The sequence below is a fragment of the Stylophora pistillata genome, chromosome 1, assembly GCF_964205215.1.
Source record: "Stylophora pistillata chromosome 1, jaStyPist1.2, whole genome shotgun sequence".
NCBI lineage: Eukaryota > Metazoa > Cnidaria > Anthozoa > Scleractinia > Pocilloporidae > Stylophora > Stylophora pistillata.
The window spans coordinates 56761616-56779397 of record NC_142519.1 but is presented as its reverse complement, the minus strand read 5'-3'; the positions used below and the strand labels follow the sequence as shown (position 1 = coordinate 56779397).

General features: G+C 39.1%; 2 protein-coding genes across 2 annotated transcripts; both read left to right on the top strand.

The window, feature by feature from the left end:
* The first annotated feature begins 545 nt into the window (after nt 1-545).
* LOC111342882 (dehydrogenase/reductase SDR family member 7) lies at nt 546-6587 on the top strand. Its single transcript, XM_022950009.2, has 7 exons — nt 546-1233; nt 2281-2405; nt 2682-2874; nt 3794-3840; nt 4206-4325; nt 4918-5093; nt 6069-6587. Exons 1-7 carry the CDS (start codon nt 963-965, stop codon nt 6127-6129), a joined length of 993 nt encoding a protein of 330 aa, XP_022805744.1. The 5' UTR covers nt 546-962; the 3' UTR covers nt 6130-6587.
* Nucleotides 6588-10685: 4098 nt separating this feature from the next.
* Nucleotides 10686-17260, top strand: LOC111342893 (dehydrogenase/reductase SDR family member 7). The gene is made up of 7 exons (XM_088724946.1): nt 10686-11040; nt 11859-11983; nt 12407-12599; nt 13754-13800; nt 14789-14908; nt 15448-15623; nt 16389-17260. Exons 1-7 carry the CDS (start codon nt 10770-10772, stop codon nt 16465-16467), a joined length of 1011 nt encoding a protein of 336 aa, XP_088581072.1. The 5' UTR covers nt 10686-10769; the 3' UTR covers nt 16468-17260.
* The last annotated feature ends 522 nt before the right edge of the window (nt 17261-17782 follow it).

The following is a 17782-nucleotide window of genomic DNA, read 5'->3' as shown; positions in this document are numbered from 1 at the left end:
ACTGCGGCAAATAAAACACTGCAGCAAATAAAAAATATACTGCAGCAACTAAAAAATATACTGCAGCAAATAAAAAAGTCAAAACGCAAAGAAAAAAAGTACCGCAGCAAATAAAAAATGCAACGCATACAAAAAATACTGCAGCAAATAAAATATGGAACGCAAACAAAAAAATTGGAACGCAACGCTAAGGAAGACCGGGTAATAGTTCTTAGTTTCACGCCAACACTCTTTCCATCCTTTGCTTGTTCGCCTTTCCGAAACCATGTTTTGCAGCGAACTTATGACACTACCATGCTGCTCCTTCAAAAATTCGATAATAACTTTATTTTCATACCCTTGAGGAAAGTAATCTTCTATAATCCTGCGCAGATCGCTTTCGTCCATAACCAAAAACGAGTTCCAATTGATACTGTTTTGGCGGGAAACTAAGAACTATTACCCAGTCTTCCTTGGCGTTGCGTTCCAATTTTTTTTGTTTGAGTTTTCTTTTTTTTGTTTGCGTTGCATATTTTATTTGCTGCAGTATTTTTTGTTTGCGATACATTTTTTTTATTTGCTGCGGTACTTTTTTTCTTTGCGTTTTGATTTTTTTTATTTGCTGCAGTATATTTTTATTAGCTGCAGTATATTCTTATTTGCTGCAGTATATTTTTTATTTGCTGCAATATATTTTTTGTTTGCGTTGAGCCTTCTGGGCCACCGTAGATTTCGGACCTTCACCGTCTGACTTTTGAAAGGCAAACTTTCCTAATTAACGTATACTTAAAAAAACAAAAACAAAAAAAAGCTAAGATCCATTATTTTGTTTTCTCAAATTTCCCTTGCATCTTTAACCTTACCAAGAGGAATCAAAGGGTTCTCCAAACAATCATTTCCCAACCTCCCTTTGTACGCTTCAATGGAGAGATGAGAGTCGACTGGGAAAAAACTGAACAATAACTTGCCTTGCCATTGCAACCATGGGTCGGAAATTTTGGATAGCTGCAATTCTGGTTCCTCTTCTTTGTTACTTTCTTTTGAAATACCAAGATGCTGATTTTATATTGACGGTGTGCGAGTTCATCGGCCAAGATCCTGCCACTGCACTGAGAGGGAAAGTTGTATGGATCACAGGTGCTTCCAGCGGGATTGGTGAATATTTAGCCTATGAATTGGCCAAATATGGCTGTAAACTAGTGCTGTCTGCACGGAGGAAGGTAGAGTTAGAGAGAGTCAAGGAAAACTGTGCAGGTAAGAGAGAAATTTGGACCAAATCGGGGCAAACGAATGAAATCGAGAACAAGAAAACAAAAAAAAAAAAAAACGTTGCGTAATCGATGTTTGTGCCACGAATGACAAGGTACGGAGGTCGATCGAATTTTCCTTATTAGGCAATTTGCATGGTCCGAAGATAAATGTGATTTATTCGTTTTTTTTTTCCTTTATTCACGCATTTCTAAATCTCATAAAAAGTTTTAAAAAGTACGACGTCTTAATTCAGTTGACATGTGGCAAGTAGTTTTCAGCGATGTTACGTAATCCCCTCCCCACAAATAAAGCTTTCTTGCAGACGGCTACCTAATAAAGTAAATACTGGGTCTCATGTCTTAACCTCCCGGATGAATTTTATCTTGTGACTGGTGATGCCAAGTTTTCTGGCACTTATGAGATGTCGTTATCTAATTTATCTGTGGCATAACTGTATGGAAGATTTCTTTATGGAAGAAATCTGGACAGGCTTCTTTCCATTAAACGAAATATGTTTTTTATTCCATTTCTCAGCAAGGTATCTCAAGAGATAGGCCCTATCCTACACCAGTTGGTTCGTTTACCCTTGGTGGACATTAGTGACCCCTAAAAGTGACTGACATCTAAGTTCTCCATACAATATCACCCAGAATCATAAATTAAGATCACAACAATAGAGGAAATGATCACCAACTCAAGAAGCTCTTGATCGTAAAACAAATTCTCCTCATCAGCCCCTTTGGAAATGTATGTCGAACTGTATGGAGAATATGCATACTGATGTTAGAATGGGGAAGGTTAAATCTTGAGTTGAGGATCACAGTTTAATGTAAATAATTGTTGAGGCCCTGTGTCTAGACAGTCCATATGAATTTTTATTTTGTTTCTGATAATGAAATAATGTTAAGTTTTCTGGTGTATCAATTCTGTCCAAGTTTTTTCTGTCATACCAACTAAAAATATTTTTGAATGCTGTTGATTTATTAAATATTGGGTTGGAAGTGTTTTCATTTCTTTTTTTTTTTCTTTCTTTCTTTTTTGTCATTTCAGCAATTGCCACTGGTGATGACTCTTCATTTAACAAAGATCAAGATATTCTTGTTCTTCCATTGGATTTGATGAAATTTGACACTCATGGCAACTTGACTCAAGATGTCCTTAAGCATTTTGGAAAGGTGCTAAATAATGCTAAGTTTACAGACTTAAATTCAGTGGCAGGGAGGAATGAAGGGCCAGACTGTGGCTTGTTTATAATCAAATATTTAGAAGAAAGCTTCCCACATAACACTTAGCATCCATAACATGCCCTGCACTACAAGAATAGTAGCTTGGCAAAATAACTCTCATGGATAAAATGTATAATAAAAAATGATACTTCATTCTAGACAAAGGAGTACCTTTCCACTTTACACACTTCCTGCCAATCATGTCACTTCTCTGTCACTTTGTAGGTTGATATTTTGGTGAACAATGGAGCTCGTGGCCAGGAATCTTGGATGAGAAGCACTCCATTAGAAGTGGACAGAGCTGTATTTGATTCGAATGTTATTGGAACCATCTCTATGACCAAAGCAATCCTGCCTCATATGACTGAACGCAAAGAAGGACAGATTGTAGTTGTCAGCAGTATCTTGGGAAAGTTTGGTGGGTAAATTAACATAAATCTGCTTAGAAAATATAGATGTTGAGTGGTGGATTGAAATCAGAAAATTAGTGATGAGTGTGCAGTGGGGTGCTGGAAAAGTAAGGGGAAAGTCTGTGTACAAGACTGAAGTTCTTGTGTTGTGTCCTTTTCTTGGCTTTCTGTCTTGACTTGCAGTAGCATGGATTATTGACATTGCCCCAAATGAGCAGTGTTATTCCATACTCATTTCTACTCCTAGTGGGAGAGGGGGGGGGGGGGGAGGAGGAGACATTGAGAGTTACCAGTATTAGTGTCATGCAGAAGAACATAGATCAATGTCTTTGGCAGGGGCTTGAAGTTGGACTCTTTTATCAGGAGTCCAGTACACCCATTTAGCACTGGATCCTCTGAAAATAGGCAGAGCACTAATATAGGAATTGTCAAAAGGCAGTGTTTTGGTACTTTATATGTTGTCTTCCACTCAACTTTGCACTTTGTTTAAAAGTGCTTCATGCTCCAGAGAAGGTCAACTGAAGAGGGGGAGGGAGGGTTCTGTGATGGCTTTTCTGGGTTCAAAATACATCGTGGAAATGATTTTGAGGTTTTTCTTTTTAACTTGGTTTCCACCCTTGTTCAAGAGTGGCATTTTTATATCTCCAGATAAACTAGTTTGTAGCCCAACTTTAAACCTCCTCTGAGTTTATTTTGCTCCCAGGTATATCTTACTAAATATAACCATTCCATAGGAAAGAAAAGCACTCTTTTTACTCTCGTCTTGCTATCTAATCATGCCTTTCATGATATCAGGTGAGGATGCCTGACTGACTGATCTGAAGAGATTTGAGTTAACATTAGTCTTGTGAAGTCTGCTAATCTATCTTTTACTCAATGTTTGACGGTTAAATAGCCACCAAATTATTTATTTGGATTTATTCACAGCATTTCCTCACTCAGCTGTTTATTGTTCCACCAAACATGCACTGCAAGTATGTATCACAATTGAATTTGTCTTAGTGGAATTTAACCTTCAGTTGGTAGCTAACTTTAGAAAATAGCAGTAGTAAGAGTGATTTTGATAATAAAGATGGAATGAAGTTAAATTTCCAAGTTTATATAAAAGGATCTGTCTTTAATAAGTGTTTTCAAAAGTAACCCGCCCTTACTTTTCTTTTGAGCAATCTGTTTGTTTTTCGTGTGAGTTAAGAGACGGTAAACACATGCAGCCATTTTCGAAATTCTAATCAAAAGTAGAAATTCATTTTAATCGACGTCTTCCTTAGCGTTGCCGTCCTGACTGCTTCGCTTCACCAACTGAACGCGTGGTAAAGGATAACCTCTTTGATTTCATCAGGGATATTTTGATGGCGTACGGTTTGAGCTCGCTCGAAGTAACATCCACGTGCAGACGGTTCTGCCTGGGCCGGTAAAGTCGCAAATCATGGAGAAAGCTTTCACCAAGGACATCAATGTCGTAAGGAAACAAATAAATTTTAAAGAAATATGGTCTTCATTTTTGTCACGAGCATGGAAGCATGGTACCTGGAAACTTTTTATTAACGGGGTGAAACAAACTTTTACTCCAAGTTTGCATGTATTGCTTTGAAAGAAAGAACACGTTGAGATTTTTTTCTGCCAGATGTGTTTTATTTAGTCTATTTTACACTTGTGTATTGCATGTTTGATGCGAGAGGATACTAATATGTTGACGTCGATACTATTTTGATAAGTTTAGAAAATGATAACCTTTTAGCTACATTTACAGTTGTAGTTATTGGTTTTTTTTTTTTTTCGCGTGTAATTTTATTCCAGTTGTAAGATGTATTACCAAATTGGCTTATCTATATATAACGCGTCGTACTGTTTTTCATTGTTCGTGTATATGTATGTTCTCCAACTCATTTCCTTTCTTCAGTCAAACTTGTTATTGAAGAATTTATTTACATGTCTGTTTCCCTCCCGCCGCGACTAGCTTCACTATTTTTCGGGTAGGGATTATTACATGTTTATTTTTATTGCAAAAAATGAATAAATTTTGTTGTTGTTGTTGTTGTTGTTCTGTTTAGGAGTACAAAGACTCATCAGAGTTTAAGGAGATGGACTTCCCAACAATGCCGACTGAACGCTGTGCGAAACTTATGGCTATCGGGATGGCGAACAACTTGGATGAAGTATGGATTTCAGAAAACCCAGCGCTAATGATGACTTACACGAGAGAGTATTTTCCAATCCTCTTTAGGTGGTATGGGAGTATTGATTTTTCATTACAAGTTTTATGCCTTGAATTTCTGAAAAAGACAAAAGAAAAAGACAAAAAAAAAACAAAAAAAAAACGGCTGATGTACTCACCTATAATTCAATCAATCAATCAATCAATCAATCAATCAATCAATCAACTTTCAGTTAACGAGGGTAACACGGGACAGTGCTTCAACTGAGTAACTAGTGGCCCTCAAAGATCACGAACCGATTTCCTCATAGATCACGAACCGATTTCCTCTTAAGACCTAAAATGGTTTGAACCCGGGGGTTTCATGTGATATATAGTGTAGTGTGATCGTCCGGGTGTGTGTAGTCCTGGGAAGGACTGTAGTCGGCGGTGGTGACTGACGTTTCGACAACCTGAGCGGAAGTCGTGACTGCAGTGTGACTTCCGCTCAGGTTGTCGAAACGTTAGTCCCTACCACCGGTTTCCGTTCGTAGACGACGCAAATTTTGGTGATTTTACGTTGTTGTTCTGCATAGGACGGCTTAGAAATGTACAACAGTGAAAAAATCACGTGCTGGTTATTGTTCTGTCCATTAGATCTTTTGTTTTGCCACGTCCTCGTTGCTGTCGCCGTCGTGGTTTGCGCAAGGTCCTTAATAACGCGGGACGGGTGCTAAAGAAACACGCCATTGCATCGTCCCCTTTGTCGTGTTAGGGACCAGTCATAAATTGTTACCTGGGGGAAGATTTTGGAGGATCACGTGGCTTTCATGGGGGAACTGATCGAGGGGGATAAGTGGTCGCATTTTCTTTTAAATCAGTTACGAGAATTTGGTTTTAGATCACGATAACAACTTCTGCCTGATAAGTTTGAATATTCTCATTATCTGTTTGCTTGATGATGTCCGGATATTCTATGGAGAAGTTACGTGTTAACCACTTCTGGAAGTTATATGGTGAAGAAGGAAAAAAGTTGTAATTTCACACTTATGTTATGTTTTTCACTAGGATCTCAAAGGCTTTTATGAATGAAATGATAACTTCCATGGAGGCAGGGACATCATCATAAGGGATACAGCGACGAGCCCAGCAGATGTCCCCCCCCCCCATTCCCCCGAGAAAATATGTGCAGTTTGTACTGTGAGACGCGCCTGTCAAAAAAAAAAAAAAAAAAATGTAGTGGATTTCAATGTTCAAAAATTCCAAGACCTTAGTTTCCAGCAATTTTTTTTTTATATCAAAGTAGTAGGCTACATCATGATTTTTTCAGAGGTTGCCTACTGTTTTACTTGAGCTGATATATTACGGACACTATGAACGGTACCTAGAATACGGACAACATTCACAAATTGTTGGTATAAAGCCACTTTCTCCACGAGAAATTGACAAGACAAAGAAATTTCAACAGCAGTCAGAAATGGTAGAAAATCGTAAGGGTTATATGCAGGAAAACCCACAGGAAATGGTAACACCCTGGATAAAATGTCTTCTGCAATTAAATAACGAATAAAATATCTTCTTCCTCTCGCCCCTTTGTATTATTTTTGTATTCACGTTTGGCACGTGTGATTTTAGTAATTTAACCAATCACTTCAGCGAACTTTAACCTTGACATTGAAACTGACGTGGACATTTCGCGCGTACCTTTGTTTTTGTTGTTGTTGTTGTTGTTTTTTTTTTACGGATTTAGTTTCATTGGTAGTTGGATTTTTTAATTTTCGTTTACGCCAATTTGTCACCCCCAGTTTGGAATTTTAGGAAGTTTTTGGAGTTTTTATTTAAGCCGGCGAATGTTCTGTTAATTTTATCGAGGTAATGCACATTTTCTAGACTCTTTATTCGTTATTGGATTTTTTGCCTGAGTCCGATTTCGTAAACTTCCATCTGATTTCGCAAATTTGTGTCCAATTTCGGAAAGTTCTGTGTGATTTTGGATCTACTTTGTCTGGATTTGAAAAGGACAGCTGTACAGATTAAGATGCACGGAAACAAAGACCATCTTTATTAATTTTTCTCAGAAATTCTCTCTTCCCTATAAAGTTAAACACGAAGGCGCGCTATAAAAGGAGCCTTAGGTCCCACTGGACCATTTGTCAATCAACCGTCGTGTGATGTAGAACTCTTAGAGTCAAGTCAGCTTGAGCTACAACTACTCCAAAGCAGTGAACAGCGGGCGCATTCCTCAAAATTGTTTTATGTCTTCATCACAATACAAGAATTTTTGAGATTTGTATTTCCTTTCTCCAACGGAAACTGTCTTTATATGTGGCGGTAAATTTGAGATCGAAGTAGGTGGTTCGCACGTTACCTCATTGCCACCATGCTGGTGGAAGTAAACAATAGATATCTCGTATGATGCACGATCCTTCGCAGTAGATAGCGCTGTTTATGCAATAGCGGAAATCAGACCTGAAAAAAATCAGGCCTGTACGGGATTCGAACCACTGACCTCTGCGATACTAGTGCAGCGTTCTACCAATTGAGCTAACAAGCCAACTTGGAGCAGGCCGTTAAGTTGATTCGTAATAAACCAGTGATGATAAATCAGATGCAATGAATATATGAAGTTCATATATTTGAACTGCGGTATTCACTGTATCTGATTTATCATCACGGGTTTATTACGAATCAACTTAACGGCCTGCTCCCAGTTGGCTTGTTAGCTCAATTGGTAGAGCGCTGCACTAGTATCGCAGAGGTCAGTGGTTCGAATCCCGTACAGGCCTGATTTTTTTTCAGGTCTGATTTTCGCTATTGCATAAATAGCGCTATCTACTGCGACGGTGCATCATACGTATACACAGATGTCTTGGAGCCGTTTTGATACAATTTTTACCCTATTTGACTGTGTCTGTTAAAAATAAAATAAAAAAAAACAAAAACGGAACACGTAAAAGCATGAATAATCCGACTGAATAAGTGTAGTTCGTTTGCGTTGATGTTTAATATTGCTACAGTGAAAAGTTACCAAATTTTAATTGTTTTCGTGTAACGCCCAGACTAGGAAACATCTTTTGCCTCTTAATTTTCCTATGTTCTTGTGCAATTGAGTGCCCTCGTGTGAACGCCTTAAGGGACTAGTCCCTGCTACCGGCCCCCTCGTGTAAACCCTTCAAAGACTTGTCGCCCGGACTAGTCACATGGACTAGTCGCAGGGAGTAGTCCCCCCGTGGGTGCCGACCTTCAAAGAAATATGGCGTTCGATTTTGTCACGGGCGTGGAAACATGGTGCCTGGAACTTTTTATTAACGGAATTAAACAAAATTTTATTTCAAGTTTGCATGTATTGCTGTGGAAGAAAGAACAACTTGAGATTTATTTTCTCTCAGATGTGTTTCGTTCTGTTCATTTTACCTTTGTTTATTGCATGTTCTGTATAGGAGTACAAAGACGCGCCAGACTTTGAGATGGTAGACATTGCTAGAATACCGAATGAACGCTGTGCAAAACTTATGGCGATTGGAATGGCGAACAACTTGGATGAAATATGGATCTCAGAAAACCCAGTGCTGATGGCGACTTACATAAGAGAGTATTTTTCAAACCTCTTTAGGTAGTATGTATTGCTTTTTCATCATAAGTTTCATACCTTTGAATTTCCGAAAAAGAGAAAAACGGTTTTCCTCTTTGTCCAAAAAGGACGCCTATTTACTCTTTTTGGATCCTAATTCTCATGGGATTTGCAGCAGTAAAATGGCTGGCAACCAGTAAGACGAATCAAATAGTATGGCCGAAAAGATGAAGACCTCCAAAGTTTTTAACCTTTTTCCCAAAAAAAAAAAAAGAAATCCGCAAACCGCTGTAAGAATTATTGACAGATACATGTGACTTCTCACTGCGGGTTGATAAGATCGCTGTAATATTTCAATCCTGTATGATTTTGTGTGTGTGTAATTAAAATTCGGTTGTTGTTGATGTGGAATAGCGTGTACTGTTCAAATTTCTTTTTTAATTTATTTTCAAAAATATCCGTCCATGTGGAATTCACCACTTAGCAGTGTTTCTAACGTTACTAAGTACTAAATTGCTCTAAATTGCTACTCATGAAACGAGATGGATGCTTTTTCCTGACTCTTTCCCAGTCGCCTCTCTATTGTTATCAATATCAACGCGGCACGCGTGCTAAAGAAGCACGCTATCGTCCCCTTCGTCGTGTTAGGAACCAATAATTAATATCCCCTTGGGAAGGGGGGTGGGGGTAAGATTTTGGAGGATCACTTGGTTTTCAAGGGAACTGAGGGGGTCAGTGGTTGCATTTTCTTGTAAATCAGTTACGAGAACTTGGTTTTTAGATCAAGATAACTTCTGCCTGATAAGTTGAATATCTCATTCAGTCCCTGTTTGCTTGATGATTTCTGGATATTATAGGGAGAATAGGGAGAAGTTACATGTTAATCACTTCTGGAAGTTATATGGTTAAGGAGCGAAAAAGTTGTAACTCCACACTTTTCATGGTATGTTTTCTCACCAGGATCTTTAAGCCTCTTGCGGATAGATGGATAGCTGCTATGGAGGCGAGGACATCATCATAAAGCATACAGTGTCGAGCCCGGCAGATGTCTCCTTTGTTCTGTGAGATGCACCTGTTAGAAAAAATGGAGTGGAGTTCAAATTTCGAAAATTACAAGTCCTTAGTTTTAAAAATTTTTTATCATGAAGTAGTAGGTTAGGTAACAGAAGGTACTTTGTGATTTTTTTGAGAAGTGGTCTGCTGATTTACTTGAGCTCAGATATAATGGACACCAAGTAACACGGACAAAGGACACTTGATTTTGATTCCAAGGAACAAGCTAAGAGATGTTTCCACTGAAATCAAAAGTTCTACAGAAACAACACAAATAATTCTTGTCTAAACGTGTGAGGAACATTAAACTAGTTTCAATTTGTAAACTCTGAAGTGAGAACTGTTTGATTTCTGGAAGCAGTGTAACACATGAACGATACCCAAAATACGAACATTCACAACTGAAGCCAGTTTCCCCGCGAAAAACTGACAAGATAATGAGAATTCAATAGCAGTCACAAAAGCTAGAAAATCGTAAGGGTTACATGGTGGAAAACAAACAGGAAATGTTAAGACAATGGACAAAATGTCCTCTTCAAATAAAATAGAACATCTCCATCTGTTAAATTTCGGACAGCCAGGGTGGAAGTTCGAAAATTTATTTCCGATCTCAGTCGCTTCTTTCCGATTTTGGTGGTGTATATTATCTCACTGCTGTAGTATATACTTAAACAGCTATTCACCTCAGTGTCGGTGGTTAGCGGTGGATATTTACCTCGCCGCTTCGCAGTTTGGTAAATATCCACCACTAACCACCTTCGCTTCAGTGAATAGTTGTTAACTGTACGACCAATAAGTGCGCGTGCTTTACTTTGGTTATGTTATGGTACATTTTCTGATTTTGGAAGCAACAGCTGTTTTAAATTAAGATGCTTATAAACAAAGGCCAATTCATTTGCTCTTTCCTCTCGGAAATTCTCTCATCCCTCTAAACTTAAGGAAGTGTTAGAGACTTTTACGGTCTTGAACATCAGTTTTGAACATTCTATTCTCAACTTCTTATCTTACGCTGCCAGAGGCAGCAGAGGGAAGACTGGTGAAAAGACTGATAATCGCATACAACTTCCCCTACACTGACGAGGGTCGACGAAGCGAAAGTGCAGGGAACTCGTGTCATGTTAGTCGTGTCACCTTGTATTTAAAGGATGGGTCGAAAATTTTGGATAGCCGCAATTCTTATACCCATCTTTTGCTACTTTATGGTGAAATATCAAGATGCCGATTTTATGTTGATGGTGTACGAGATGATCGGCCAAGATCCAGCCACTGCACTCCGAGGGAAAGTTGTATGGATCACTGGTGCTTCTAGCGGGATTGGTGAATATTTAGCTTATGAACTGGCCAAATATGGCTGTAAACTAGTGCTGTCTGCACGGAGGAAGGCAGAGTTAGAGAGAGTCAAGGAAAACTGTGCAGGTAGGGGAGAAAATGGGAAAAAACAGTTACTTATTGCGTGATCGATGTTTGTGACATTTACAAAGTGCGGAGGTCGATCGACTTTTACTTTTTATGCATCCTGCATGGCCCGAATACAGTTGTGACTTATTCTGTTTTTTTTTTTTTCCTTATTCGTACTTTTCAATACCTCGCACAACTGTATGAAAGCGATCCTCTTCGTACAAAGTTCTAAAAGTACAACATCTTATTTCCGTTTTCGTGTTGCGAGAAGTTTTCTACGGAGCAGCTTTCAGCGATATCACGCAAAGCCCCTTTCCTGCGACCCTCCCCTAAGCTTTCTCGCAAACGCAGGCTTAAGAACGCGAAGACTACGTCACAATTGGGCCTTGTGTCTTAACCTTCCAGAAGAGTTTTATTTTGCGACTGGTGATGCCAAGTTTTCTGGCATATCTGAGTTGTCTTTATCAAATCTTATCTATAGCATATCTATATGGAAGATTTCAGCATGGAAGATTTCATCATGGAAGATTTCATCATGGAAGATTTCATCATGGAAGATTTCATCATGGAAGATTTCATCATGGGAGATTTCGAACCAGACCTTTGTCCATTTACTGAAAGATGTTTTTAATTCTGTTTCTCAGAAAGGTATCCCACCCCTGAATCATACATTAAGGTCACGAAAATAAAGGAAATGATCACCAACTAAAGAAGTTCTCGATTGTTAAACAAATTCCTCCTTGTCAGCACCTTAGAAAATGTATGTAGAACCGTATGCAGTTTAATGTAAATAACTTTGAACATGAATTGCAAATGGTTTGTCATTTATTTTTCAGCAATTGCCACTGGTCTCAATTCCTCATTTCAAAAAGAACAAGGTATCCTTGTACTTCCATTGGATTTGGTAAAACATGACACTCATGACAATTTGACACAAGATGTCATCAGGCATTTTGGAAAGGTATGAAATGGGTAATTCAATGTAAGTCTGCAGATTTTATCTTGAGGGCAGAATAGAGGGAGGGGACCTATAGATCCCAAGTAATGAAAAAGTTTGGTATGCATGTTCCTCCCCACCAATGTTTGATGATGAAAACATCACCAAATAACACAGCATAAAACTGGTATGGTAAAATAACAAGCACAGCCATCCTTTCCCAGGTCATCTCAGTAATTTGGAATTGCACTCAGCAAAAATATGTCTGAGAACTGTTTTAAAACCACTGCTTACGTAGTCCCTGTCACCATTTTTATTTGGTTGGTGCACAGTTCATTCCCACCACATTTAAAAATACTTTGCCCCCTCTTTTACAATGTGTTTCAGTTGACTGAGATCTGAAATGAGGACAAAAACCAATCATGTCTCTTTGTTGTCTTGTTCTAGGTCGATATTTTGGTAAACAATGGAGGTCGCTTCCAGAAATCTTGGATGAGAAGAACTCCGTTAGAGGTGGACAGCGCTATTTTTGATCTAAATGTTATTGGTACCATCTCTTTGACAAAAGCAGTTCTTCCATATATGATTGAACGCAAAGAAGGAAAGATTGTGGTGGTCAGCAGTGTCTTGGGAAAGATGGGTAAATTTTGCCTAAACGTAAATTTTATATTTTACAATAATTGGAACACAGAGAAAGACCATCAGACTGTGGTAGATACCAGTGTCATAAAAAAGACTGGTAAATTTTACCTGCCAGTGGTCAAAAGCCAGAGTGTTTATTCAGTATCATAGACCCAAAAATTATCCTCTGTTGTGAGCCCACACAGGCTTACACTATTCTTCTCTGGTGTCTTGATTGATGCTTACTTCAAAACTACAGAAATTCAAATTCTCTGTGGTTAGAGCTCCCTTGGGCCCATCTTGTGGAGGTGCTGTGGCTTAACAGCTACTGAGCATGGACTCTTGGGGGTTGAGAGGTCAGCGTGCGAGACCCTGTTGGGTCATAGTGCTGTATTCCTAAGCAAGATACTCTACATTTGCACTGTCTCTCTCCACCCAGGAGAGTAAATGGGTACTGGTGAACTCTCAGGGAAACCTGATGGAATCCTTGTTGGGGGGGGTTACATGTGATGCACTCTTTCCAGGGGGGTGGCCACCATGATAAGCTTTAGCTTAATGAGCCTCTTCATTCAAGTACAGACTTTGGAAAACTTTGCTAGAATTAAGGCTGATAGTTTCTAAAGAAACTGTTTGGGGCTGCGTCGGTGGGGGTAACGAAATAATTTGGATATACCTTATAATCATTCTAAGCAACATATGGCAATCTGCGGTCTTTCCTTACACTTAGGTAGCAAGGAAAGCCGTAAAACTCTTGAACAAAAGCTCATCTTTCAAACCGGCCGTCTAAATCCCACAGGGATCAACGAACGCTTTTCATTCCACTAATTTATTCGTGTTTTTCTCGTTGCCATGTTCCCACCAATAACTTAGCTCTATTCTCTGCCTTTAAAAGCACACACAACCCACAATTCCTCTATTCGCTCTGACAAAGGGCTAACGCTCGAAACGTCAGCTTTTGTAATCGTTATGGTGGCCAATTTATCATTTGAACTCTGTTGAGATATCCAAATTAGTTTGCTAGAATTAGCCTTGTTAAGCCTTTTTATAAATAGCTAGTGTGTTTTTCAGAATAGACAGTGAAATGCACAGGATACCAGCTGAACAATATGTTTGATGAGTAAACACATGTTTGATGAGCAAACAATTACAAGGAGTATTTATTTGATACCACAGGAATTCCTCATTCTGCTGTTTATTGTGCCACTAAACATGCCTTACAGGTATTCACCAAACTTGAATTGATTTATTTTGATGTAATTGAAACTTTGCAGGTGTGAGCAAATGCAATAGGGGATATATTTATTCTGTATTTAAGTTGTAGGTCGAAGTTCTGTTTTCTTTGTAAGTTGTGAGAGAGGAACTGTTCCAGACCTAAATTTCTTTTGTCCATGTTAATGGAAAAACAGTACACCCAAAAATCCCGGCCATACGAGGACACACACAAAAGCGCGATTGGGTTCAATAAACGCCGTTCGGCCCAACGTGATGTGATCTGAAAGGAAGAGACCGTCAAAGTGGCGGTCTTAAGATAAAATGCTAATTGGCTGTCAGTTAGGCTGGGTAGTACAGCAAAACAGTTGGCTCTTGGTCATTATGAACTTCGCTGCCCACGGTCCGTGCGTCATGATCTCGATCGAAATATTTCTCGTCCGACCCTCCTACTAAGTCAATAGGCGGATTCATGCTGACGTCATTGTTTACATTTTTGCTCATTTGCATACGGCTTTGCGTAAAGAAGGAAGCATGTTAGATACAAATTGACTTCAGGCAGCTAAAGAGCTAGAAAACCTTAGTACATGGTGAAATTTTTAGCTTTTTGGGTGTAATATTCAAGGAGAAATAGTCTATCAAAAACTGAAAAATTTCTGGGTGGCAAAAGCGCTACTGAGCTCATACGTTCTATGTAAAATTTTGAGTTTTTAAACCCGTGTTGCACAAAAAGTATTCAATGCATCAGGCTTGTATTCATTGGCCGAGTTAATCGTACTTTGACCTTTCGATATTCAGATCTGATTTATTTTTAGCTCCATCAGAAACCGAATTGCTTTTGCTAATGAGGCAAATATTGTAAACAAGGATTCCCCTATACGATCATATTAGTAGTGCTCAAATTGAACTTCTGGTAACCAATCACTTTCAAGAAATTTGGTACAGTTTTGATTTTTGCAGAACTCGTGTGCACGTGACTAAACCCTTCTCACTTAACAGGGTTATTTTGATGGTGTACGTATGGAACTGGCACAATACAATATCCATGTACAGACGGTCCTTCCAGGGCCCGTTGCGTCGCAAGTCACTGATAAGGCTTTCACAGAGGACATCAACATTGTATGGAAACAAATTTATTTTAAGTTTAATTAGTAATGGGGCTTGCTCTACGCATGGATGGAACCAGAAATTTTGCTAAGGGTCAAGACTTTGAATCAGAAAACACAGATTTCTTTTTATCTACATAAGCCGTATTAAGCTTCGCGAAATTTCACGAGAAGGTAGTTTGAATACATGATAACTTAAGTTGTGATTTGTGATTCTATCGTTGCAAAAATTTTGTCTGAAAAAAAAGTGGCAGTCTGATAAAGGAGGTCCAGATCCCCAGTCGCTCCCCCTGGATCTACCACTGCCACGATACCCCTTTTTTTTTTGAGGGGGTGGGGTGGGGGAAAGGGGGAACCCCTCATCTAAGACTTCGGTACCGTGTACTTAAAATAGATGCCATAAATACATTTTTTTCTCTCGTACTGACCAAAACTTTCTCGCACGTAAGCTTTATCTTCAGTGGAGTGCATTGTCTGATGTATTATAAAATTAACTTTGTTGCTAGTTTGCTCTAAGAATTTCTTCCTTGTTCAATGTCTGTATTGTTTAAGGAGTACAAAGACTCGCCAGGATTTATCAAGGTAGACTTTCCAGTAATGCCGACTGAACGCTGTGCGAAACTTATGGTGATCGGGATGGCAAACAACTTGGATGAAGTATGGATCTCAGAGAACCCGATGCTGCTAGCTACTTACATGAAACAGTACTTTCCAAATCTCTATAGTTGGTATGTTTTGATTTCTGTTAAGTTACGAAAGAGAGACCAAGAAAATACGGCTAGTACAGCCACCTATGGTCCCCGCAGTGAGAAACGCGAGCGTGTTCTTTCTGCGCAGAGCAGAGGTGATATCATTTTCGGTTTGGGTTCCTAACTTTGCTGGCAGCCAGTGGGAAAAATGGGACAATGACTTTCTGAGAGCAAAGCCTCTGAAGGTTTTTCTTTTGTTTCCGAAAAATTTACCATTACGTCTGTTTTCCCGCTGGAACAAATTAAAATGGTCTTAAAAAGTCCTTACACTTAAAAAAATCCCCGTCTATCTAATGATTTCTCGGCAGACAGCCCTTGCACGAAGTTCTGAGCTAAGGAAACACTACTCACTAGACGAGAAGTTGTTTTCCTGACTCGAGCTCAGTCTTCTCTCTACTTTGACTATTTACGGAGGAAGCGCGCGAGAGTTGCACGCCTTCATTCCTCATTCCTCGTGGTAGTGCTAGTCTTCCGCTTTCGCGAATACTGATGAAAAAGAAGGGACAACTGGTGACGAGTCAGATGTTTCCGATGGCGTGGACGAGTGTCTGAGTACATATATAACTTGTTTATAACTAACACTACAAGGCTTTCTCAGTACTGTTAGTATCAAATATAAGGAAGCCAGGCAACGGATGGTGAAAACCTGGAAAGTTAGTTAGGGAGCTGGATGGTCGCACCTGTTCACGTTTTCCTGTTTTTTTATTTTTAATTTTTTTTTTATTTTTTTTTTTTTACTACCAGGATAGTAAAGGCCATAATGGATAGAATGATGGCAAAGTTTCCAGAGGAAAGGCAGGAGCGACGAGCTCAGGAGATGTGACGCAAAAGCACAAAATTATGTTCCCCTCCCACCTTCCCTAGAAAATCTTAGCGTTCGCTACTGCGAGACATGTCTGTCAGCAAGAATGGTATGCCGTTCAAAGAATCGGAAATGCCAGATCTTTAGAGATTGAAATTTCAGTATTCGAACAGTTAGCCGCCAATAGAGCGTTACAGAAGGTACAAAGTTAGCTGATGTTCGGTCATGCTTATTCACAGTAGCCAGTCGCCCATTGGTCTTTGAATTATACACGATTACTTTAAAAATAATTTTAGACAAGACCTGAAATATTGGTATCAACCTCGTTCCCAGGGCCCCACCCCCAACTAAGGGAAAATGCCCTGGGAACGAGGTTGATATTGGTATTACACGAAGAATATTTAATTAAGAATCGTATTAGGTGTGAAAAGTTAAACGTAGGCCTTCTTTGGGCTTGTCACGCAAGTAAGTGTATAGCAAAAGATCACATAAGACATCAAAACGCTTGGCTGCATCTGTTGTGCTACTTTATTTGTCATTTGGGATCTAGCACTCGGAACAGAAGCACAGCAACATGGAATCTGATTGTTTAATGTTTCTGTATTTTTCTTTTATGTGTTTTACTTTGAGATAGTATTTTAATAAGGTAGTCAGTATAAACACTGACAACGGCGGAGTTTGTAATTCACCAAAATCTCAAAAACTTTTTTGAATGTACCTCAGGCTATAATTAGGTTGATCTTTTTTTTTGTATTAATTTGTATGTGTACTTTCAAGAAAAAGTAAAGACGTAAATGTGCAGTTCATTAGGAAATTTGTTTGTCATGGATATTTCGTATTTATTTGTTTTGATTTAAAAATCGGGGTAAAAAACGATACAACATGTAACTACCTACGTAACCTGCGATCAGGTGTGTGTGTGTGTGTGTGCGTGCGTGCGTGCGTGGGTGTGTGCGTGCGTATTTTCGTCTGACCCACACGCCCATACTGAAGTCGGATTTGGAACCTGGTCTTTTCTCCTTGGTTGACCTTTTTGGAACATGCCAGTCGATGGAAAAGCATTTTGTTACAGTGTTATGTTTTTAATACTAAACAGATTTTTTCGTTGATACCTGTCATTCCGCGTGTCAGGGTATTTCGTCATTCTATGTTTTAGGATATCACGTCATTCCGCGTTCCAAGATAACCCGTCACGCTAGAAATAACCCACGGTTTGAAAGTGCGGGCTAGAATGCCTTTGAGTCAAGGAGTTTTCAATAAAGCTTTTGCTCAATAAACTATTGAACTGAATTGGTTGGCAATTGCGTTGAACAGTTACCACAACAGTTACCACAAC

Excerpts from the sequence above, each read along its gene's own strand:
- LOC111342893 (XM_088724946.1), top strand. The coding sequence starts at position 10,770 with ATGGGTCGAAAATTTTGGATAGCCGCAATTCTTATACCCATCTTTTGC. Across the intron at positions 11,041-11,858 it reads AGTCAAGGAAAACTGTGCAG|CAATTGCCACTGGTCTCAAT; the intron begins GTAGGGGAGAAA and ends TTTATTTTTCAG. Across the intron at positions 14,909-15,447 it reads TCACAGAGGACATCAACATT|GAGTACAAAGACTCGCCAGG; the intron begins GTATGGAAACAA and ends GTATTGTTTAAG.
- LOC111342882 (XM_022950009.2), top strand. The coding sequence starts at position 963 with ATGGGTCGGAAATTTTGGATAGCTGCAATTCTGGTTCCTCTTCTTTGT. Across the intron at positions 1,234-2,280 it reads AGTCAAGGAAAACTGTGCAG|CAATTGCCACTGGTGATGAC; the intron begins GTAAGAGAGAAA and ends TTGTCATTTCAG. Across the intron at positions 2,406-2,681 it reads TCCTTAAGCATTTTGGAAAG|GTTGATATTTTGGTGAACAA; the intron begins GTGCTAAATAAT and ends GTCACTTTGTAG.